Consider the following 24,726-nt stretch of genomic DNA (forward strand, 5'->3'; position numbering starts at 1 on the left):
AATTGTGGATAGAACTACATGAGTAAAACTTCCCCCACCTCCTGATTAAGCTGTAGCCATAAAGTCCCATCCAGGCCATTTCTATTTAATTGCCCTTTCCACTCGGTAAATATTTGAATTTACACTGTACCACATAGTTTTAAAACCACTGTTGGTAGTTTATTACGTACTTGAAATATTAATGTCATTGATTGCACAATACGTAAAGGTATGATAAGTACTAACTACTCTTTAATTGCAGGTGAATGATGAGCTGTTCTGTGTTTGATTGATCTTTCTCTTAATCTTTAATTCAACTGAATGAGACTGTTGATCACTTAAACTCGAGCAATAGTATGTTCTAGGTAGTAGATATCTAGCTCATATAATTTTTTCCATGATTTTGTTTTGTTTCTCTGAACAGTTCTTTGATGGATTCGATGACCAGGCCCCAACATTAGGTCTGTTTAGTTCTTCAACTCCTACAACTCAAATATCCTCCACTAATAATATGATGACAGTCAAGTTCCGTAGTGATGCTGCTACTCAAGGTGTAGGCTTCATGGCTACATGGACTAGTGGTATGCATTCACTAAATACTTAATTATATCATTTACATCAGTTAAATACAGGCCAAGTTTGTGGATATTAAGAGTAGAAATTAATTCTTGGTGACACATGTTAGTCATCTTCACAGTTTGGTTGGTGTTATAAATATGAGAATGTGGGATAGGTAATGAATATGCTTCATTGTGATAAGGAACGAGAGGTATGTCCAAAATAATTGGGAGAAAGGTTTTTTGTACCTTGTCTCTGAATAATTTTACTTCACTGCAACTTGATTTCTCTTGTACTTATCAACAGAGAAGAATGTCCTGCTACTTTCATGTCACACTGATTTGACACTGAGGTTTGGCAATTAGACTGATAAGTAAAATGATGTTGCATGCACAGATTTATTGAAAATGGGACAGTACAAACACACAGGCAGTGGTCTCATATCAACCAAATAATTCATTGTTTGATAAATTGGAAACAATTTATTGTAATGCCCCATTGGTGCTATACTTCATTCTGATGAGAACGAAAAATGAGGATGATATAAAAACACATGTGTTTGCAAGAGAATATCTAACAAAGTAGATGTGAACAGTTTGTGATTTTAAATGGTCAGTACCATAAGTATATATGTATTAATATTTTTACAGATTGTGGAGTAGAATTTACTGATGTTGGTGAAGGTATAATACGATCACCAGGCTATCCTGACACAGATTATTCAAATAGTTTGAACTGTGACTACAAGATCATTGTTGATGCAACTATACCTCTTGTCATGAATTTTGATGAACCATTTGATATTGAGAGTAAGTATTGTAATAAAGTTTTGATTTTTTTTTTTAAATATGATTATTCTTATCTAATTAAGACTTATTACACAATGTTGTGACGAGTTTGTTTGCTTTAATGCTTGGGACTTTCTTTTTGCAGACTAATTCAACGAGTCAATAGATTTATTTTGAGACGATGCAATTTTATGTGTTTTAAATTTAGAATGTGGATACCTATTCAATGATATTAAAATTGAATGATCACTTTATTTCATTTAAGGCTTGGTCTCTCTTTGCAGGAGTGACAATGATCTGAGTAGTTTCGGGGATCATGAGGTCTCGGGTCACAGAGGTCATTATATGCGTTAAGTGCTTTGCTCTTGAGAGAAATGAATAATTATTTGAAGGATCAGCTTTAACCTGGTTCATGTATTCATATAAGAGGGATGACAAAATGCAGGCAAGAACCCATCTGTTTTTTCTTTGGGGGGGGGTGAATTTTGAATAGTGGAAATAATATTACTATTCTTTAGGAATTCACTGAAATTTCAGCATTTTTGATAATGAATTTTGGTGTATGTGATTGTTTTAGGTCATGGTACATGTGCATATGATGGATTACGTGTGTATTCTGGTAGTGATGACCAAGGCACCCTATTAGGTACCTATTGTGGAACATCTAAACCATCAGACTTTGAAGTGACAGGACCAGTCTTCATCAACTTCTATACTGATAGCAGTGTTACTGGAAGTGGATTCCGACTCAACTTTGAACAAGGTAGACACCCTCCTCAGTTTTCACTTTATATTTCTTTTTTTATTGTTTTTACCTGCTGTAATGATATGAATACCTATAAGATTTGTTCATTCTTGACTTTTCATGATAGATTTTATCATTACCTTATATACCATTGGTAAAGACAATGGGACAAAACATTGCTTATCATCTATCTATTCTGTAGATTTTTTTTCAAAACAAAGATATGGAGTTTAGGATCAGTGTACAGTGTGTGGAATAAGATTATTTTTGTTCAATTTTAACTTTAGCCATTTACTAATATTGCATGCATTATGAAAATTATTTTTCTAATTTTTAAATTGTATTTTGCTTGTATGAGCATTGCTTACTGCTTAAGGTGGCTTCAGCCAGGAATTCACAAGGGTCCTCTACACATCCTTGTTGCCCATCAAGGTCGCAAGCTCGCTGGTGCTTGTCACTCCTGTGTCCCTCTTTAGCACGTCCACGTAGGTCGTCTGTGGCCTTCCTCTACCTCTTGTTCCATGGGTTGGCTCCCAAAGTAGGAGCTTCTGTGTGCTCGGCTCCGGATGTCAGAAACAGTGGCCAGCTAGACGGAGCCTCCGGGTAGCAATCTTGTCCGCTACCCTGAGAAGATCATTGTAGAGTTGCTCAGTGGGAGGTAGGAGCTCCAGTGAATAACTTACTGCAGCATGGTAGTATAATGGATGTTTGTTCATATTTACAGGTTGTGGTGGAGAGTTTACAGCTGATTCTGGTCTTATATCAACCCCACCTCATCTATTATCTTACAAGAATGATCAAAACTGTACTTGGCTCATCACAGTAGATTCATCAAAGAATGTTGAATTCAAGTAAGTAACAATTATTTCTGATTTTAACATTACCATCACTATCATGATGTTCAAGTCTTTTTTTTTTGCCAGCAGTCAAAATACACTTAGATTCTGAATACACTTAAATGTTAAAATTCTGATAAAAGAATATTCTTGAAAGTGTCCTGACATTGTTTTAGTGAAGCGTTTTTCTGTCTAAGAACTGTACCTCTTACCATTAAAATTTAATCATTTGAGAAAAAGAGGTACAAAGCTTATTCTTATTGTTATAATCCATTCTTTGCTTGTTTTTTTACCTTAGATTTAACACATTTGACTTAGAATACCACAGTTCAAGAATATTCTTGAACTGTGTCCTGACAGTGTTTTAGTGAAGCGTTTTTCTGTCTAAGAACTGTACCTCTTACCATTAAAATTTAATCATTTAAGAAAAAGAGCTACAAAGCTTATTCTTATTGTTATAATCCATTCTTTGCTTGTTTTTTACCTTAGATTTAACATGTTTGACTTAGAATACCACAGTTCAAGAATATTCTTGAACTGTGCCCTGACAGTGTTTTAGTGAAGCGTTTTTCTGTCTAAGAACTGTACCTCTTACCATTAAAATTTAATCATTTGAGAAAAAGAGCTACAAAGCTTATTATTGTTATAATCCATTCTTTGCTTGTTTTTTTACCTTAGATTTAACACGTTTGACTTAGAATACCACAGTTCATGTGTGTATGACTATGTGCAGCTGTTTGATGGTGATGATTTCAGTACACCCCTTACTCAACCTCTATGTGGTGCAACGGTTCCACAAGGATTCTTCTACAGTACCAGTAATACTATGCTAATCAATATGATTACTGACCAAAGTGTTACTATGGCTGGATTCTCTGGAGCATATCTAGCTACCTATGGTAAGTTAGCTCTATTTCAAAGTTATGGAGGATTTATCAGTTTTCTAATCCGATGAGGGTTTAGATTTGTGTTAGAAATATTGGGAAAATTATTGTGGAACTTGAGTGAAAATCTGCCAAAATGAGAAAACTTTTATGAAAATTTTGATTAAAAATATTAATTTGCATAAAAAAATAGTGAATAGGCATGAGTGCGATGGTGCAAGATTTTGCATAAGGTGAAAAAAAGATGCTCAATAGAGTGTTTCTTTCTGTCACTAAAAGCAAAATGTCACACCATTGCACGAATAAGAATATTCGCTATGTGTGATGTACAATGCCTCGGAAGTTAGTGAAAATACAAACAATAATAATTTTTTTTCCAACGTAAGTCTATGAAAATGAGAAAGAAAACTTTTAAAGCAAAAGGAAAATTCTTTCAATTGCGCATCTGATCAGCAGCAATGCGCAATGCAGCCATTAATCCCAGTCGTACGCGTATTGCACCTAAGCGCATCTTTTTATAGTGACATCATCTTTTCCTGACCTGTACAATGGTACATTGTTGACGGTGCGTGTGCAACGGTCATTTGACATTCAGCCTCTCATTTACTTGCGTTCAACAAGCTAAGTAGTTGTTGTACAATAATTGATAACTGAGTAAATTCATCAGGGTTGTATGCTCATATCTTGATGGATGGTTGAATGTTCTATTTCCTCGACAAATGAGAGGGTCAATAAGACCAATCAAAGGACATCTAAAGGTCATGGTATTTGATCTCTTTTGATTAACTTATAGCAATGAATTTATGAAAAACATAATACTTGAAACCTACCTTGTATTCAGGTCCAAGTCAGGGATGTGGAGGAACAATGACTACAGCATCAGGTACCATCACAGACTTTGATGTAGATAATAATGGACAATATGAGAACTCTGTAGACTGTAAGACACAGGTTATTTTACCTGACATCAACATGGCTGTTCATATCACCTTCACTGGTTCATTCAGTATCCAGGATTCAACAGACTGTACCAATGACTATGTAGAGGTATGTACCATTTTCATTTCTACTAAAGGAAAACTGTTCATTTTCATTAAGTACTCTTCCATTCTCTTATCATTTCATTGATAAATGTTGGTATTTATGTGTTTGTTTTTATTTGTTTATTTTTTATTGTACATGTTCATCAATAAGAGTTCTGATAACTATGTACAGAATGTTGTGACTATATTGTTATTTATCAAAGGAATATGAATGTTTAGCATTCCTCTCTCTCTTTCTCTCCCCTCTCTGTCTCTGCATATGTCTCTCTCTCTCTTCTCTGTCTTTCTTGATAATCACCATATAGATCCATGATGGAGTAGGTTCAGAATCTCCTCTTGTTGGTCGTTTCTGTGGTAGTTCTGTTCCTGATGATGTAACGTTATCAGGGAACCAGGCCTATGTTGTTTTCCATACCAATGATGCTGTAACTAGCTCAGGATTCACCCTCCAATATTCATCTGTTCCTTGTAAGTATCCTCCATCTTGTATTTCCCTTCCATACCTGGCAACTGAGCGGTGTTGGCTCAGTCGGTAACGCGTCTGCCCGTCGAACCAAAGATCGTGGGTTCGAGTCCACCCCGGGCGGATGACTGAAGCCAGTACGTTGTGTGTAAACGTCTCTCCCATGTTTCATAGATGCAGGCTATGTTACAATGGAAAACACTCTGTCCCTCGGATAGGACGTTAAATGGAGGCCCCGTGTAGAAGAGAGTCACCACCTTTGCACGTTAAGAACCCACTGCACTATTCGTATAAGAGTAGGGGGAAACCCCGGTGTAGTGGTCCACCTGCACTCCCCCAATCAGTTATATCAGGAGGAGAGACCCAGTTATATCGGGAGGAGAGACCTGCGGGTAATAGTGATTCAGTTCGCTTTTCGCCTCCCAGGCACAGGTGACGCCAAACAAAAAATAATAATAATTCTAGAGTAAGTCTTTAAGTGAATTGTCTTACATTGATGAATCTCATATACTATTTAAGTAATATGATAATGAGTGAATGTGTCATCCTATAGTCTATTTACAAAGTGAGGGATTAAAGTTCATGTATAATATATGATATGACATTTTTGAAAAAAAAAATTTCCTTCTATTAATCAGGCCTCTACAAAAATTTTTTTTGTCACTTGCCCTGTTGGGCAAGTGATGAAAAAAATTGCTTGCCCGATAGAAAAAACTGCTTGCCCAATTTTTTAAATAATTTTTTCATTATGACGGCACTACTCTTATTTTTATTAAGGTATACAAAATAACAATTGAGAATCATGTCCAGTATAAAAGAACACACATTGAAAAGGATATTTTCAGCAACGTAGGCCTGAGTCTTTACATTTATTTTGGAGAAAAAAAAATCAATATTTTATGGCTATTTAAGGTTTTAAAAAACCCTTCAACAAAAGTTGCTAAAATTTCATATTTTGCATCTTTAAATCCATGAAATGGCTACCTGCGTAACATATTTCCTTAGAATTGCTTTCATTTACCGTAGTTGGAAACTATAAAGAAAGCCAGTGAAAAATGTTCAGCTCTATGCTTAGAATCTTGGGTGTGTGTGTTTGTGTGGGTGTGACTGTGACTGTGAGTTGAACTTTGATATAAATGAATTCAATATCTAATTTCTACTTCGCCTATTCCAGTACAATAACCTGTACTCGGCCATGTAATAAAGGCCCACATACCCTAACTTTTCCTGAAGTTCTTTGAAAACGCAGACTTCTACGAAAATTGCATTTCTCTATGGGGGAGTCTAAATTTGGTGAGAATGTATTCATTGATAACTTAAATATACATGACAATGAAGAAATCATCAAACTTTATTGGAAGTTTTGAATAATATACCCGAAATGTAAACTCTGTCTGAAACAGAAAATCACCATCATTGAGGCCTTTACTGAGCGAATTGTCCCCCAGAGCTCTGGCAGAGAGACAGAGCTCAGACTGGCTAGCTAGTATGCGCACGTGTGTGAGCCTCCCGCCGGCCTTGTAAAATAGATGGAGCTTTGTTTGATGATTTATTGTCTGATATTTACCTCATCCCCTCAAAAAGGGAAACAAATGAATTTTAAGTTATAATTAACAAATACGGCAAGTTATTTTGGATGTTAATAGGCCGTTTTGAAAAGCAAAGCCGAATGACATGACAACTCACCAATGCGAGGTTACTAGACTCTGTGATTTATTTCCTGTGTAATTCTAATTATTTTATCACAGAATTGTGATATGGGAAGGGGGAAAATGTGCATTAGAAATTGCACATGGTGGTAGTCATAATGGACCCCTATACTACATTCAACTGTTTCCCGGCGCCATTGCGTTGATTTTTTTCATACCTGGTACCATGTATGGAAATACGTGGTACAGAAAAAATAACGCAATTTCGGAATTTGAAACTGCGCTCGCTATTTTTTAAGGCTGATTCATGATTTTGAGTGTGGATTTTGGATGATTTATGGAAAAACGAGGTACGGTACAGAAAAAAAAGACGCAACAACCACTTGCCCGATCGGGCAATTGACTTTGAGAGGTGCTTGCCCGCACGTCATTTTCACTTGCCCCGGGCAAGCGGGCAAGCGGGTTTGTCGCGCCCTGCCTTGGACCGTACATTAATGATGGGTCTGTACCCCTTGCATAAATCTGCAATTAAGCACTAAAAGTAACTAGTGAATATTGTTGATGATTGAATATAACATTGATTTATGTCATAATTTACATATATTTCTGACAGTACCATGTGGCGGAGTCTTCTATGCAACAACCTCAGTACAGACGATAACAACTCCAAACTATCCAAATAACTATCCAGTAAATCAGCGATGTAGTTGGGTCATTGATGCTACTAATGCCACTAATAGAGTTCGTTTGGAAACCACCGATTTCAATGTTGAGGTTGAAGATGATTGCACCAATGATTATGTTGAGTTCAGAGATCAGCCTGTGGTAAGTTTTCTTCAGTTATCTTTCGGAAAGGGTATTCTTCTAGTGTATCATAAAGATGAAGGTGGTATTGGAAGAAACTTATTTCTAGTTGATTTTATATTTCCATTGTACATCTGTAATTTATAGATAAACAGTAAAAATAGCAATTCAGTATAGAGTAGCTATGGAAGTTCACTTTCTGTTATAAGAAGCAAACTAGCATTCAATTGAATTTGGGGAAACCAACATTGACGCGTAATTGATTAGGAAACTCTTCCGTTGCCCCGGAGATTTGAATTTAAATATTTTTAATTTTGGAACTTGGTGTAACTTGTTTTTCTCAAATTTGGTTATTCATGAGACATGCTTTTTTCAAGATTAGATTTTCAAACTTGTTAATTCTGTTGACTTGACCATTACATAATATGTTCTTGATACTTCATTATAGTTTTTATTCAGATATTATTCCATTTATGGAACATTTATGAAGGTATGAATATGTTTGAATGATTTGGCTTCTTGTAAAAGTTTGTAATCATTTCTAGTCAGATTAGAGGTTATATTTTGGGATTACCTCAATTACATACATCTGGCATATGAAATCCTTTTGTTTTAAAACTACTGATTGGTTTACTTCCCTTACAGGGATTAGAAGGTAGAGTTTTGAGGTACTGTGGATCAAGCCTGCCTCCCATCTTTGATTCCAGTGGACAAACTGTCAAGGTTTACTTCTACTCTGATTCTTCTGCTTCTACAACAGCTAAAGGATTCTCTTTGGATTACTCCATAGCAGGTATATGCCAGAGCAAAAAGTAACAAAACATTGATACTCAATGCTGCTATTTATACTATGTATCCATTATCATGTTCACTAATCTTTGTGGGGTGAATAATCAGTGTACGACACAGATATTAAAGGGGAAGTTCACCCTGAAGAAAACTTTGTTGTAAAAATAGCAGAAAAAATAGTAAAAAATATTGGTGAAGGTTTGAGGAAAATCCGTTCGAGAGTAAGAAAGTTATTAGAGTTCAAAGTTTTGGATTTGTGACGTCATAAACGAGCAGCTGCCCCATGTGTTATGTAATATAAAATGCATGAATTTCAAATTTTGTATGGTTCCTGATGACTTATTTTTGTTTTCTATTCATGATCGGATGTGAAGGGATTTGTCTATTGATATACAAAAGGTACAGTGAAAAACATTTTCAATTTTCTGAGAAAATGACATTTCATTGATTTTTACCATTCGCTATGGAGGAATGCTGCTCGCATATGACGTCATAAATCAAATAATTGAAATTCTAATAACATTTTAATTATTTGATGAATTTTTCTCAAACCTTCGGCAATATTTTTTATTATTTTTTCTGCTATTTTTACAATAAACTTTTTGTCAGGGTGAACTTCCCCTTTAAAGGAATGATTCATGCTTCATTCCAAATATCTTCCTATATTCTTTCAATTCCAGTTTATTTCAAGTACGTTACCGAAGTATCTACTACTTTTTTTGTATAGTTATTCTATTTCAAACAACTCAATCTTTATTTTGGGGATTACATAGTTGTTGCTAATTTATGGTGGGCTCGTTGTTTGTCAGTCAGTTTTTATAAACTTCTGTTGCCATTGTAGGCCTTTATTCAAGGGGATTTATTTTAATGTATTTCTTTCTGGTTAGTGAAATTTACAGCTCAAATGGAGGGAATATTTAATTTTGTAACAATTATCTTTTTTTTATGTTTTCTCTATGCTGTACATTCAGTTTGTAAAAGTAGTGTTATAATTACTATTTGATGATGTTTCTTCTTAGATTGCAACCGGAATTACAACCAAACTCATGGTACGATTATGACACCAGGCTACCCCAGGGTGTATAGTAACTATCATGACTGTAGCATGCAGATTACCAGTCCTGTAGGAACTTTCCTATCTCTTTACTTCAATCATTTTGATGTAGAGGCTCATTCAAGCTGTGCATATGATAGTGTGACGGTAAGTAGATTTATGGGTGGAAAAAATGAAGGGACACGTGATAGGTATGCCAGTTTGTGCCTTGAACACTGATAATTCTTTTTCACATGAAATTGTTCTTTTCAGATATTTGCTATGAATCCTGGGGGCCGTTTCATAAAGCTGTTTGTGAGTTAAGTGCGACTTTAAGAACGACTGGTGATCCTTTCTTATACGCGCTAAATAATCACCAATGAACATTTTCGTATATACCGTTTACCACAACAAATGAACACCATTCGTTCTTAAAGTTGCTCTTAACTTACAAACAGCTTTATGAAACACCCACCAGCTCTGTATGTCACATTCCATACTGGTTATTATTTTACAGATGTTAGTAATATACACTTTCAGTTATTTTAAATCTAATTTAGTTCTAGGTAATGGATAAACTTTATTATTACAATTTTATCAATATATAAACACGTTTGTTCAAATTTGCTACATTCATATGCAAGTGGTTAAAGCAGTCGTCATGATAAAATGTTCATGAAGTTGTATCCTATGGAATGCATTACAGCTATAGTTACTGGTAATCTCAATATTTGAACAATCATAAACTCATATTTGAATTAGAAATATTTGCTGTTTGTTAATTAATTTAATATAGGGCATTCATATTACGTATGTATCTATCTGTAAAGTGCTCAAGGTGCTCATATACTTTTCCGGTTATTGAAGCATTCACATTTCTCCTATGATTGCCTTAAAACATTTCAGAAATGGTCATTTTAATATGAGGGACATGGGTTTTGATATGAAATTACAGTTTATGAACTAGTTGGTTGGTTTTGAGATATATAAAAACAAATAGGGGAAATGTAACTGCAGCATATGCTAGCTTATTGATTCCAGTGCTCACTGCTTTTTTAGGAATTACATTTTAAAGGTGAGAGTCATAACCACCAGACCAAAAAACTTCACATTTATTGTTTTATGTGTGCTCACATTCACAGTTGAATAAAAAAAGATAATAATAATCTCATTATGATAAACTGTTTATGATATTCTCTTCCATTATACTGTAGTCACACTGATATTATTATGATCATTTTCATACTAAGTACCTCATGTAATATTTATGATGTTATGATTTTTAGGTATATAATGGCTCGGATGCTAATGCTCCTGTGATAGGCACATACTGCGGTGATATCCTTCCTTCTCCAATCTTTGCTAGTTCAAATGAACTATTCATAAGATTTATAACAGATCTTTCAGTGACTCGTGGTGGATTTGATGCCTCTTTCACATCATCTACTGTACAAGGCAAGTTTACTTTAATCCTAATTTGATTTTTAAAAGAAGCTGTCAATTTAGATCTTTTATTTGCTGCCATATTTGTATCATTTTTTGTTTCAAGGAGTTGGGACTTAATTCAAAAGCAAATCGCTTTGGTAGTTTACTTGATTTTACAATCAGCTCTAACCACCTCAAAGGGTGTTATAATATGAATCATGATGGAGCATCCTCAATTATTTTCCTTGCTAGTAAGCAAATAATCACTGTTAGTGAAGGTGATGGACAAACTATCACAAGGCAAACTGGATATAGCTATCTTTCTGAAGCAAAGCTGAGGAAAGATAGCGAGTACATCCAGCTTGCCTAGATAGCGATAGTTTGCCTTGTCACCTGAAATCAAGAGGTGATTATATGCTTTATTTTCTGCACCGAGAACCACTATAAACAAAGAAACCGATATATCTTTATAAGAAGATTTTTTTTCAATCAAGATTTCCTCTGAAAAAAAATCCATTGAGACAGACAATTATGCCTGTTTTAATGCTAGCGTGTATGTAAACTGCGTAAGCATCAAAGATCATGCTCTAGCAAGATATATTGTGACCTCACAAAGGAACTTTACCATCACAACAAAACAATTGAGGGGCAATGCACTTGCGCATATGTACACTACGCACGCCCATCTAGATCTTGCGTGATCATCACTGCAGGTGATGGAGAAAGATGGACAAAAAAAATTGAATGGCAAAATTTGCATGTACTCAAGCTAATTTATAACACATTATGACCTTATGGGCTTAAAAGGATCAGCAAAACAAAAAAGGTCCATCACTGCAAGTGATGATTGATGGTGAAACTACTTTATCACATGACTGACATCTGACCAATCCTATAGCAAGATTCTTAGTATGCAGAATATAAAATTCACTGTCATAGAAGTAAACAGTTCCATCATCGTATTCTGTCAAATTTTGTTTTGCAAGTTATTTTGTTTATGAGGGGGGGGGTAGTTGTAAGCTATAGCTCCATAACACTACCAATATGTTTGGGTAAATTAAAGGCATTTAGTTGCATTGCATTGGTCTTGTTTAACCTTAACATATTAGGAGTATTGAATCTGTACATTTTAGTTGTTTTATTTATCTTAAGTAGTAGTACTCTCTTAAAATGCATGAATAGATATTTGAAATTCGATATGATTCTCCTTGGCTCATATTGTCCAGCTGTAATTAATGAGATTAATGAACCTGATAATTGATATTTTACAGGTTGTGGAGGTAAACTAAGTGGCCGACATGGTAGTTTTACAAGTCCTATGCACCCTGCTGTCTATCCTATCAGTCAAACATGTGAATGGATGATAACAGTACCAGCAGGAGGTCAACCTGTTACACTATCATTCACTACTTTCAACATAGAAGGTACTGAAGGAGTGTGTAGTGAAGATGTTCTTGAGGTCTATGATGGTGTGGATGCCACCGCTACCCTCAGAGGGCGATATTGTGGCACAGTGAGTTTTTTCCCTTCCTTATCCTTATATTAATCTTGATATTGAATGTTACTGCTCGATACTTATCATATGATTATATTTGTTCTTGATGGCAGATCACATTCTGATCTCATTAGAATCATTTTATCTTCTTTTCAAAAGAAGGGTGTTTTTTAATCTATTCCATGTAAGAGCAAACCTGCTGATATTTATCATTTTTGTCTCACCTGCGAAGCAGAGTGAGACTATAGGCGCCGCTTTTCCGACGGCGGCGGCGGCGGCGTCAACATCAAATCTTAACCTGAGGTTAAGTTTTTGAAATGACGTCATAACTTAGAAAGTATATGGACCTAGTTAATAAAACTTGGCCATAAGGTTAATCAAGTATTACTGAACATCCTATTAGAGTTTCATGTCACATGACCAAGGTCAAAGGTCATTTAGGGTCAATGAACTTAGACCATGTTGGAGGAATCAACATCGAAATCTTAACCTGAGGTTAAGTTTTTGAAATGTCATCATAACTTACAAAATATATGGACCTAGTTCATGAAACTTGGACATAAGGTTAATCAAGTATCACTGAACATCCTGCATGAGTTTCACGTCACATGACCTAGGTCAAAGGTCATTTAGGGTCAATGAACTTTGGCCGAATTGGGGATATCTGTTGAATTCCAATCATAACTTTGAAAGTTTATGGATCTGATTCATGAAACTTGGACATAATAATAATCAAGCATCACTGAACATTTTGTGCAAGTTTCAGGTCTCATGATTAAGGTCAAAGGTCATTTAGGTTCAATGAACTTTGGCCGAATTGGGGTATCTGTTGAATTACCATCATAACTTTGAAAGTTTATTGGTCTAGTTCATTAAACTTGGACATTAGAGTAATCAAGTATCACTGAACATCCTGTGCGCGTTTCAGGTCACATGACCAAGGTCAAAGGTCAATGAACTTTGGCCGAATTGGGTGTATCTGTTGAATTACCATCATAACTTTGAAAGTTTATTGGTCTAGTTCATTAAACTTGTACATAAGAGTAATCAAGTATCACTGAACATCCTGTTCGAGTTTCAGGTCACATGATCAAGGTCAAAGGTCATTTAAGGTCAATGAACTTTGGACATGTTGGGTTTTTTTGTTGAATAACCATCATATCTCTGTAAGTTTATTTGTCTAGTTCATAAAAAGTGGACATAAGAGTAACCATGTATCACTGAACATCTTGTGCGAGTTAGAGTAGTATTCAAAGTCAGCACTGCTGCTATATTGAACCGCGTGATGCATATGAGACGGCCAGAGGCATTCCACTTGTTCATAGTTACTGGTCATCTAGGCCAAATTTAAAAATTGTAACCTTTATCATTTGTTCATGTCTTAATAGAAATGCCAACAAATTCCTCCAAAAAATTATTGCATAAAAAATCCTTTATTTTTAAAAAATTATATTGCATGTAATTAGAGAGCAAGGTGTAATTATTTTGTTTTGAATTTAAAACAAAATAAATTCCCTAGCTCTGTTTAGATTGTAATTTACTTTTTCTTATCCAATAATCCATTTATATTATACTGCTGTACAATCTGCTAACCTATAATTTGTTTTTGTCTCGCCTGCATAGCTGAGTGAGACTATAGGCGCCGCTTGCGGCAGCATCAGTATCAAATCTTAATTGAAGTTTAATTTTATGAAATGACATCATAACTTTGAAAGTATATGGACCAAGTTCATGAAAATTGGACATAAGGTTAATGAAGTATTACTGAACATCTTGCCTAAGTTTCAGGTCACATGACCAAGGTCAAAGGTCATTTAGGTCAGTGAACTTTGGCTAAGTTTGAGGTATTTGTTGAATTACCATCATAACTTTGAAAGTTTATGGATCTGATTCATGAAACTTGGACATGAGAGCAATCAAGTATCCCTGAACATGTTGTATGGGTTTCAGGTCACATAACCAAAGTCAAAGGTCGTTTAAGGTCAGTGAACTTTGGCCATGTTGGGGTTAATTGTTGAATTAGTTTATGGATATAGATTGTGAAATGTGGACATAGGGGGTAATCAAGTATCACTGACAAGTCTTAGGTCATTTGATCAGGGACAAATGTCATTTACATGTAGGGTCAATGAACATAGTATTATATCATTATATAAATGGTGTTTTTTGTGAATAATTATTTCATAGTAGTTTACACATTCAGCACTGCTGCTATATTGAATTGTGTAATGCAGGTGAGACTGTCAGAGGTGCTCCTCTTTTTTTATGCAAATTCAATCCTTTGAGATTGGTTGAGTTGGCCAAATATACACACTTTCTAAAGACTCCAACCCACCGTATGCGCAGACTCCAGCAGGTTAATATAAACTACTGATATTGTATTCAGATTGCATTGAAATGAGAAGTTATAAGTAGAGGTTGCCGACACAAAATTCCAGGATAGTAAATTAGAAAGCAATTTTGTGTTTATAATAAGTGGATTATTGGATGAAAAGAAGTAAAATGTTACACAGAATAATAAGATGATTAAACAAATGATTGGATCATGCTTCATATCATGACAGTATAGGATTTATCATTGTTTGAAGAAGATTTGCAATGACTTTTTATTTTCATATGATTTTCTATTAGTGGAATACAGTGCAAGATTTCTTATATTATAACAACCTATGGTATGAATGCGACTTTCCCTTGTTATCATGTATCTCATTGACTTTGTAAAAACAATTTTATTGAAGTTTTTTTTTCTGAGTTTTGTCTCGCCAAGCTTGAACAATCCTCAATTCATTGAATATTTTCCTTCATCATGCATATTTGAGGTTCAAAATCAATGTTCAGTTTTTAATTAGATATCTATCAGAATAATGTGGAGTATGAAAGTTTAAAAAAAAAATCAAATTCATTCTTAGAAGGCTAGTTATGCCCCATGTATATGTAATAACAGATTAAGGAAGATTTTCGGATTTAGAAACCAATATCACTCTGGATTTGCCACTAATCTTTCCATGTATATATAATTATGATGTCCCTTGCATGTCAGTGATTTGGGGCTTTGTTCTATCAAAAGTTTGTAGGTTAAGACTTTTCATATGATGGCTGTATTTGTTTTGTGGATTGGCCTTATGAGAGGATAAGAGCTTCTTTACAATCAGGGTTTACTGTAACAAAAAATGCCTACTGCGCATCATAAAGGAAACTTTGATGACAAGCTGTAGTTGGGCTCTGTTAGAGCAACCTGTAAGAAAATATTTTTTTATTGAAATTCATATGTACATCTTAAAATTGACCATTTAGGGCTAAAGTTACTGCCCGGGGGGGCCACTTCCATTCACGAGTGGATACCATGCGCGACCATGGGGTCTCGAAAAGCACCCTAAACACGTAATTTCCATTTTCTGAAAATGCACCCCTTAACAAGTATTGGCGTGTGAAACCCTACCCTTAACAAGTATTGGAAACAAAACGATACTCTTGGCAAATATTCCCTGGAATGAACCCCTAAACAAGTACAGGAATGTTTTATTGTTACGGGTCCTTCGGTCGTCGGCTTTACCTTATTTGGTTTAGTATACGTCGACCCCACCTTCTACACCTCGCGCAAATCGGACTCTAAACACGAAGTTTTGGGGCAAAAAGGACATCCTTTATAAAACATTTTAATTTTGTTTCATCATCCCCGCATATTCGACCCTAAACACGTAATTTTCCTAGCGAAATAGATACCCTTTTTTCATTATTTTTGTGTTTTTGACACCCTTATCACGTTACGTACGTAACGTGCCCTATCGTGAAAAAGACATCCTTTTTACGTGTTTTTTTGGTCGCGCATGGTATCCACTCGCCAATGTAAGTGGCCCCCCGGGAGTTACTGTCATTGTTTTTTATACGCCCATCTCGATGTGACGTTTTATGCTATCATGCTCGGTGTCCGTCCGTCCGTTAACTTTTCCTTGTAAATGCGATAACTTCAGTTTAACTTAACCTAGGCTCATATAATTTGGTTTGTGTGATACCAGCATGGATCTTGGGAAGCCTTTTGATTTTGAGGTCCAAAGGTCAAGGTCACAGTGACATATTTTCATTGTACCCTTCTGCAATCCTTGTAGACGCGATAACTTAGTTTAACTTAACCTAGGCTCATATAATTTGGTGTGTACGATACTAGCATGGATCCTAGGAAGCCTGTTGATTTGGAGGTCAAAAGGTCAAGGTCACAGTGACATGTTTTCACCTTACCCTGCAGCAGTCCTCGTAAATGTGATAACTTCATTTTAACTTATCCTTTAGGCTCATATAATTTGGTTTGTATGATACTAGCATAGATCTCAGGAATTCTATTAATATTTAGGTCAGACAGTCAAAGGTGAAGTCGCCACCTTCCACTTTTCTTGCTTGAACGATATCTTCATTTTCCGCTTTACAGGCGGGCCTATTATGTGCTCGCCTTAGCGACACTCGTGTTTCTTTTGTTTTTCCATTCCTAGTACTCGCATCTTTATCATTGGTAATCAGTAGCATTGTCTTACCAATCAGAAGTGATCATTAAAATGCAATTATTTAATAACTGAAACTCCAAAGTCACAGATATTCAATTTTTTATGAATATGAACCCGAATGGGTGCCAATTCTGTCGAAAAAGGTCCACTCTGATATTTGTGTTTTATTCTTCTTAAGACATTACTTGATTAATAATAATGGTTTTGTGTATAAGAACACTTGTATATATGCAGCAAACTGAGAATGTTCACTTTGCCCACATTCACTTTTTTTTCAGATAGCAAATTCAATGTTGTCAAATCCATTTTTGTCCTGTCAGAAAAATGAAATAGTTGACGGAATGTGTAATTAAAAGATTGCACCCCTTATTAAGAAAACGCAAGTCTTAACCCTATCTAGGCCGGGGGGGGGGGTGGCCTCAGAGGCCCCCCTCTACATTGCAGGCAATATTTTCTCTGTGCGAAATTTGTTGACCTCACTGCTCACAGATCTTTTACTTACAAGTCTTGCACAACTTTGTGATGCCCAGGTATGCAGTTCCGACATTTTGCAACATTTTGTGAGTGCATGTCAGACCCAAAATTGCTCATAAACGTGATTTCATGTACAAAGTCAATGCAATTATGTTTTCAACCATGAATCATTAATGTATGATTATTTTTAGTTTTACTGGTCTTAAATGTATGCTGTTTATGATTTCAAAAGAGTCCCCAATAAAGTTCATCAAAAAAGCGATGAAAAACAAAGGTTAAAACAAACTAAGAAATATATGAGGAATTACAAAAAAAACAGCATAATACATGCAAAATAGATGCGATATCATAATTTTTTTCATGTACATTTGCTCAAAACACCACAAAGCGTTTCTACACAAAAAATTAGAACATTTTGAGCTTTATTTAGGGTGTTAAAGAAAAAAGTTTGCATACTAATTACACATAAATTAGTATAAGAGAGCAATTTGCATAAAATAGATTACTTGTCAATTTTGTAGATTATGTCCCAATCAACCTGTGTGCCAATCTTCGGTGCAGTCGATGGCCGAGATCTCAAGGGAGGGCGTGTGAGGCCTTCCACCCCCATATGATCTCCCAAAATACCCCGGCCGAAATCTGAATCTGATGTGGGTGACCTTTAGCCTCACATTTTGAAATAAATATATCACTTGATTATAACACACACACTAAAATTAAGGAAAACAAAGCAACTTTTTTTTTGTCAAATGAGACAGCTTGATATGCCCTGATTGTAAATCAACCCATAACAAACATTTTTTATACACATATAATGTATGTGATTACCACATTCCTTCTGTATATTTGAAAAACTGTTTGAATCCTTTTAAAAGTAAAGCTTGGATGATTTTCTTCACAACCTACTCTCAAAGAATGACAATTCAATTTTAGAAGTTCATCTTTTTGTTAGCCAGTTATCTCTGCCATACACTGATTCCTGTGGAAATAGCTCTGTTTATTTTATTGTCCAGAATGAGAACAATTTTCATGTTCTTGAAAAAAGCACAAAAAAGATTTTGAAATGTAATATTCTGTATTAGCTGAACATTTATACAGTGACTTTATATATTTTTTGCTAATTACTAAAATCACTGAAATAAATACTTCTATACATCGCCATTGTTCCACATTAAAACATTACCAGAATCTTGAATGTAACAACTTATTCAAACCAAAATCAATTATTTTTTTAAACTTTCAAGACCTGGGAGCCTTAATTCAGATCACAATCATTTGTTTTCCTTCAAATTATATTTTGTATTTTGTAAACATATTACGTGGGGCCTGTAGAGCAAAGCTAGATTACCAGTTGAGCCTTGGGAATTGGCTATTATATTTTTCACTGATCAGGATTCTATAATGTCATCTTCACAAATTGACTTTTTTTCTTTTCTTGGTTTCCAGATTACAAATTTGTTACAATTATTTGCACAATGAAAAACATTGGGAATTGAGTGCTTAAAATGAATTGAAACCTACGGCTATACACCATATTTTTTTCATTTCTCTGTGTGCCTCTTATTTGTATGTTTAGTATGTCAGGTGAAATTATAATGTGAATTCAGATAAATGGGTGAAAAGCAATGCCAAGTGAGCAGCAAATTAGCCCAAACAACAGTATAGTTTAGTGCTGTATGATACACTAATTTGAGCTTGATATTCTTTTAGTTTATACTTATTTTCCTGTGGAAATTTGTTATTAAAATTCTTTTATTTTTTGTCATTAGAGAGCAAGAAGTATATATATTCAAATATTGTAGATAAGGATGGAATCACAACTATGCTCTTAGATGATGTCAAAGAATTTAGGCCAGTGAGAAGCACAATAGAGCACACTTTTTCAAGATCTCCAAATTGTGTTTTAAAAGCAAAATATTCATAAAACCTTAATAATTCTGTAAATTGTCTGATGTTATTAGGTCATAACGAGCCTTCTTCAGGTTTATGAATATGGGCCCTGCTACTAACTTTTGTTGTTTACTTCTTTATAATTTTCAAATAATCTTCATTTGATTTGCTTATTAATATGGTCTTAAGTGATTGAATGCTTTATAGTTGCTTGTGATATGTTGAGCATACTTGTAAACATTTCAAGTGATTGCTTTATTGCTCTATTTCTTTCAGTCACCCCCTGCTGACATTGTTGCTTCAGGCAGGGATCTCTTTGTAAGGTTTACAACCAATGCACAAAATCCTACAGGAGATTATCAATATACAGGATTCAGAGCAACATATGACAGCTGAGAAATCTGAAGGTAATTTGCTCATCTCATTGTGTAATTTGTGTTTAAACCTTTGAATAGAATCGAATATTCTCCTATTCAAACATTCATTCATGTTTCTTTTATAGACAGCTGACAGCAATTAGGGTTGACATTAAAAAGAATGCTTATACAATGTCATTGACATTAATTGATTGCCAGTGTATGAAAAGAACAGCTGATTTTCATCCTTTCAGCAGATGAATTAAATTGTTACTTAGAATTCACTTCATCTAATTAAAAAATATGGAAAATTTCAAAAGCACATGAAGAAGAATTCCTGATGGACATTTTATTATTGATTCATTTAATGAACAGCTCAAATTTATCCTTACATTCAAATTCAAATTTTGAATTTCATTATACTGTAATTTCATGCAACATGTGCATCCATTAAAAATTGAAAAATTCTATTTATTACTTTCATCTTGGAATCTATTTAACAAGAATTAACAGAGCAAATTCTATTGACTTTAATTTATGCTTTCAACCTGATAAAGAGAAATTTACACTCAGATTAGAGAATAAGTAGAGCATCGAAGAAAAGAGGAGAAAAGAAAATTATGTAGGTGGCTAGAAGCGAGAGGAAGAAGAAGGAAATATTGATTAGATTTCGTTATTAATGTTTTTGGTTTTTTTTGTTCTTTGCTTCGGCAGAATGTAATTTTCGTTGCTTGGCATTCTGCAATCAATGCATCTTCACCTAAGTGAGATATTTGACAGGAAGGACAATGCTTGATTCCAACATTCCTGTCATCTTCCATACTGGATCAATACCGTCTCATTGACATATATGCATGTTTATATTGGTAGTGTATGTAGCATTAACTTGTTCACACAAATCAAATGCAGTTGTGAGAGAAAAGTGTATGATATGATAAAGTACTATAATGTTTATAATTGTTTTTTTTTATTCATGGAGAATTCTACTGTACATGAATGATTATTAAAAAGTATATTGTAAATGAAGTGAGAAAATATATTTTGATATGTGTGTCAAGTGTATAGTGTTTTCTTCAATCATTTACATAGATGTTTATCAAAGAATATATTTTGGTATATGATATGCATTCTGCATGTTACATTTTCTCTATGTGTGCTTCCTTTACTTACTGTTGATAATCAAAAATAATCATACTTATATTATATTCAGTTGTAAAATACTTAATTTCATGATAAAAAGAAAGATTGGTTTCCCAAATAGTAAAAACATCATCTATAGGCTTAAAGTGTGCTTTATTATTCTGCTATTCAAAACAAGAAGTGCTTCCATATCTTTCATTTTAATAAGAATAAACATGTCGTAAAAACAAAAGTTCTAAGTGTGCTTTACCATTCTACTATGCAAAACCAAATAACTATTTGCCTTGATAGCATTCAGTATTGTATGTAGCCAATTTGTTATAAATTCTGGTGTACTTCATTTCATATACAATGTATTCAGTTCAAGTATTCAGAACAAGACCAAAGTGTGCTTACTAAATGGGTGTTTTTCCTCCCTTCATTTTTCAAATATTATTATCAAATGTTATAAATAGCTAAAGCCAAATATAGGTGTCATTTAAAAGGGGAATCCTTTGCTTTTGCATGCTTCCATATTCAATGAATAATAATTTATATTTGATAACAAAGAACTCACATCACTTGTAGAGTTAAACGTTCTTATCGTGTGGGAAGGGGGGGGGTATTTGGATCTCAGAAAGAAAAAATAATAAGTTGTTGCATTATAATTGATTATAACATAAATTTGCAAATACAGTAGTAAAGTATTGGTTCCTAATATGACTTTGAATTGAAGTGTGATTCCAATGCCAGAAATAATCACAGAAAATTGATGCTGTATTCAGAAGTGGTATTATTTCTAATGGTCGAGATTTACAGGGTTTTTTAAGATCAATAAATTTGCATGCTTAGGAGTGTAATCTATTGAGAAAGCTTGAATTCCAGGTTGTTGATATTGGCAGTTTTGTAAAACAGAGGCTGAGACAGGTGTATATGCATTTTTGCTAAATAATGCTAGATTATTATTTTGTATGTCTCCACCCACTGAAAGTGTCTCAGAAAGCATTATGTCATTCCTTGTTTCATTCTCACAATAACTCATATATTTTATGACAAATTACTTTCAGACTTTGCTCACCTGAAAATAGATTTTTCAATGCAAAAAAATAATAATTTCAGGGATTTACTTTTGAAAATTTGTGTTGTATATCGGGCTTGTGTTTGATTGCAGTTCTTTCTGCAATGGATCCACCACAATGTCAAAGGTCATCGGGGTCATAGTTCATTTGCACAATAACTTTTAGAACCAATGGATAATTAACACTTATTTTTCTTCATGTATCTCATGATGATTGACATTGGTAGAGGCATACATTTTGAATGGTGCATAGTCCCAAAGTCCATCCTGTTTTAATTTAGAATAGAATTCACATCATCTAAACTTTGAACATTAATTGTCTCTCATTGTTTTCGTCATCTTTTTACCAGATAGATGTAATTACAATTTTTCCAATCAATATAGTTTGTGATTATTTTTTCTAAATATGTCTTTCTCATATGGTTTTTTTACTCTGATACATTTGATTTAATTTTTTTGAAAGAATAGACTCATGTGATATGTAATAGCAACATGCAATGGATACGATATAGACAAGCTGTCTTTCTATAACATAGAGAGAATTTATATCACTTACTTTTGCTGTGCTGTGACTATTACCGGATTTCAATGTATTGTATATGAACTACAATGCCCGATGTATTGCTGATGTAAATGCACTGTGAACAGCATCCAAGAAGGATTTATTATCTTAGTATTCCCAAAATCTATTAGGTAGTGGTTTCTTGATAACTCTGTCCAGTGTACATGATCAGCTGATGATGACTGTAACTATTATTAATGAACATCATCTGACAAGTATTCCCATTCCCCATTTAAGTACTAAAACACTTGATTCTTTCAATTAAGCAAATTTCTCTCTTTTCTTGTTTTTTCTTATTTTGAGGAAGAACAATTGTGATTGCCTGTGTGTATTCCCTTGTACTATTTTTCTAAATATGAAACTAATAGATTAAAGTACAAAATGTACCATCAGTACCTCTTTATGCAGTGAATGTCTTTTCTACAATTTTTTTTTACAAAATTGTAAATGTAATGACAAAAAAAATGTATTTTTGATAATGTATTCAATTGTAATGCTTCTCTTAAATTTGTGAATCTGTCTTTGAAATACTGTTATTGAGATTAAGTTGTAGTATAATGAAGTGGCATGTATTAATGTTATATGTGTATTAAGCTCACATTAGACCCAAAGAAAGGGAGCAAAATCTATGCAGTGTGCTAATTTTAGACTTGTAATTGCTCTTCATGTGGAATTGCTATAGTCTGTATTGATTATTATTTTTACTAACCAGTGAAATATATGTGATTAGATTGGAAAGGGATCATTCGATGGCCCCCACAAAACTGTTTCATCTAAGTATACATAGAAATAAAGGGGTTCCCCAATTTCGATACACTCATGTGAATATTTACAAACCATCCTCTCATTCTTTGATTACCCTTGTCTGAGGAATATTCCGTATGAATTTATGAGAAGCCTCTTTACTTAAAAAGAACCAAATGTACAATAGATTGACTTTATGACACCTGGAATGAAGGTAATATGAATTTCTACCTGTTCATTTCACACAATATTAAGCTTTTTTTATTCTGCCCTAGCATAGAATTAAAAAAATGTATCTCACATATATGTTTCCATTTCATTCCAAATTGATAGTTAATGAATGCTGTGAATAAAGGTAAAGTGAAAAAAATGTTATCTGTGCTTTAAATGACATGAAATGCGTATGACGAATCATTAAAGAACATTACTTGTCTGTTTTTGAAGAAATAAATCTTGTTTTGTTTTTTTTTGTCTCTATGAAATATATCAATTGATAAATTATTTGTTTTATTTATGAGTTGGGGTTATGTCATTCACTTGATGTGGTAAATTAATTATTGCATTGAGTTCATGGAAGGATATGTTTTAATGAACCATGTAACCCCTTATTTTCTCCAGGAGATGAATATGTGCTGTCCTACACACAGGTTCTACACCTGACATAAAAACTTCAGGTGGCATGGGGATCCAGCTATTCAGAGAGAAAACCCCCATTCTTTTGAAAAGAATTGTCAGGGATTTGTCACTGTCAAATGTCAAATGGAATACCATACTCACACTTGATGTGGTGAATAACAAGGTGCTTCTTGAAATTTAAGCTGGGATATTTATATCAGAGCTTAAAGTAGATCTAAATGATCACCATTGTGGGTGTCATTGCATTCAAACAAACCCTCAGTTTGTCTATAGATCAGAACCAATTCCTCCCACATCTAAATTAGTCTGTTAAAATCAGAAAGGTGAGACACCTCCCTAAGTTAAAGTAAACACACTTTCATTGGTTAATTCTACTATGCTTCCCATATTGGCAGATATGATGTACAATGCAATTACAATCAACAAAGATTCTCCTGCCTGCGGCAGATATTAGATTTTTTTTTGTCACATATCTTTCTGATATAATAGTGGTTGTCGTGAGTCAGTTGCCAATATAGGAACGTGTTCTTTCTTCACCAAGAGTGTGAAAAGTGGTGAATTATGAATGGATAGAATCAGACGAAGTACATACTGTCCACAGAACTCCACGTTCTTCATTCATTTTTAAGTCTGGTGAAAGGGTATGAGGAAGCAAATTATCATTTGATTTCTTATTTTTTGTTGCTCTTTTCTAGTTCATGCAATTACTGCATTGGCGGAAATCCGGGGGACGTGTCCCCCTACCCAAAATAGTAGTAGGGACACAATATCAAATCTCCCCCTACAAGTTATGGTCTTTTATGATGGAAAGAAATACATCATTCAAAATCAAAATAAAACATGTATTTTGGATCAGATGGCCTAACTTTTGGGGTGATAA

The 24,726-nt window shown here is 34.2% G+C and overlaps 1 protein-coding gene across 2 annotated transcripts in view; it reads left to right on the top strand.

Annotated features, from left to right (window-relative positions):
• LOC121410379 (cubilin-like) overlaps nt 1-23,641 on the top strand; it is a 95,898-nt gene extending 72,257 nt beyond the window's left edge. The window contains exons 53-66 of one of the 2 annotated variants that reach the window (XM_041602422.1): nt 404-560; nt 1,188-1,346; nt 1,903-2,088; nt 2,795-2,921; nt 3,585-3,805; nt 4,632-4,837; nt 5,139-5,301; nt 7,559-7,770; nt 8,395-8,542; nt 9,558-9,739; nt 10,858-11,026; nt 12,268-12,509; nt 19,628-19,758; nt 20,419-23,641. In XM_041602422.1, coding sequence (XP_041458356.1) covers nt 404-560; nt 1,188-1,346; nt 1,903-2,088; nt 2,795-2,921; nt 3,585-3,805; nt 4,632-4,837; nt 5,139-5,301; nt 7,559-7,770; nt 8,395-8,542; nt 9,558-9,739; nt 10,858-11,026; nt 12,268-12,509; nt 19,628-19,747 — 2,292 coding nt within the window. In that variant the 3' untranslated portion in view covers nt 19,748-19,758; nt 20,419-23,641. The remainder of the gene's footprint in view (nt 1-403; nt 561-1,187; nt 1,347-1,902; nt 2,089-2,794; nt 2,922-3,584; nt 3,806-4,631; nt 4,838-5,138; nt 5,302-7,558; nt 7,771-8,394; nt 8,543-9,557; nt 9,740-10,857; nt 11,027-12,267; nt 12,510-19,627; nt 19,759-20,418) is intronic. The other variant, XM_041602421.1, reaches the window with a different exon arrangement.
• The last annotated feature ends 1,085 nt before the right edge of the window (nt 23,642-24,726 follow it).

This window comes from Lytechinus variegatus, chromosome 3, assembly GCF_018143015.1.
Source record: "Lytechinus variegatus isolate NC3 chromosome 3, Lvar_3.0, whole genome shotgun sequence".
NCBI classification, from domain to species: domain Eukaryota; kingdom Metazoa; phylum Echinodermata; class Echinoidea; order Temnopleuroida; family Toxopneustidae; genus Lytechinus; species Lytechinus variegatus.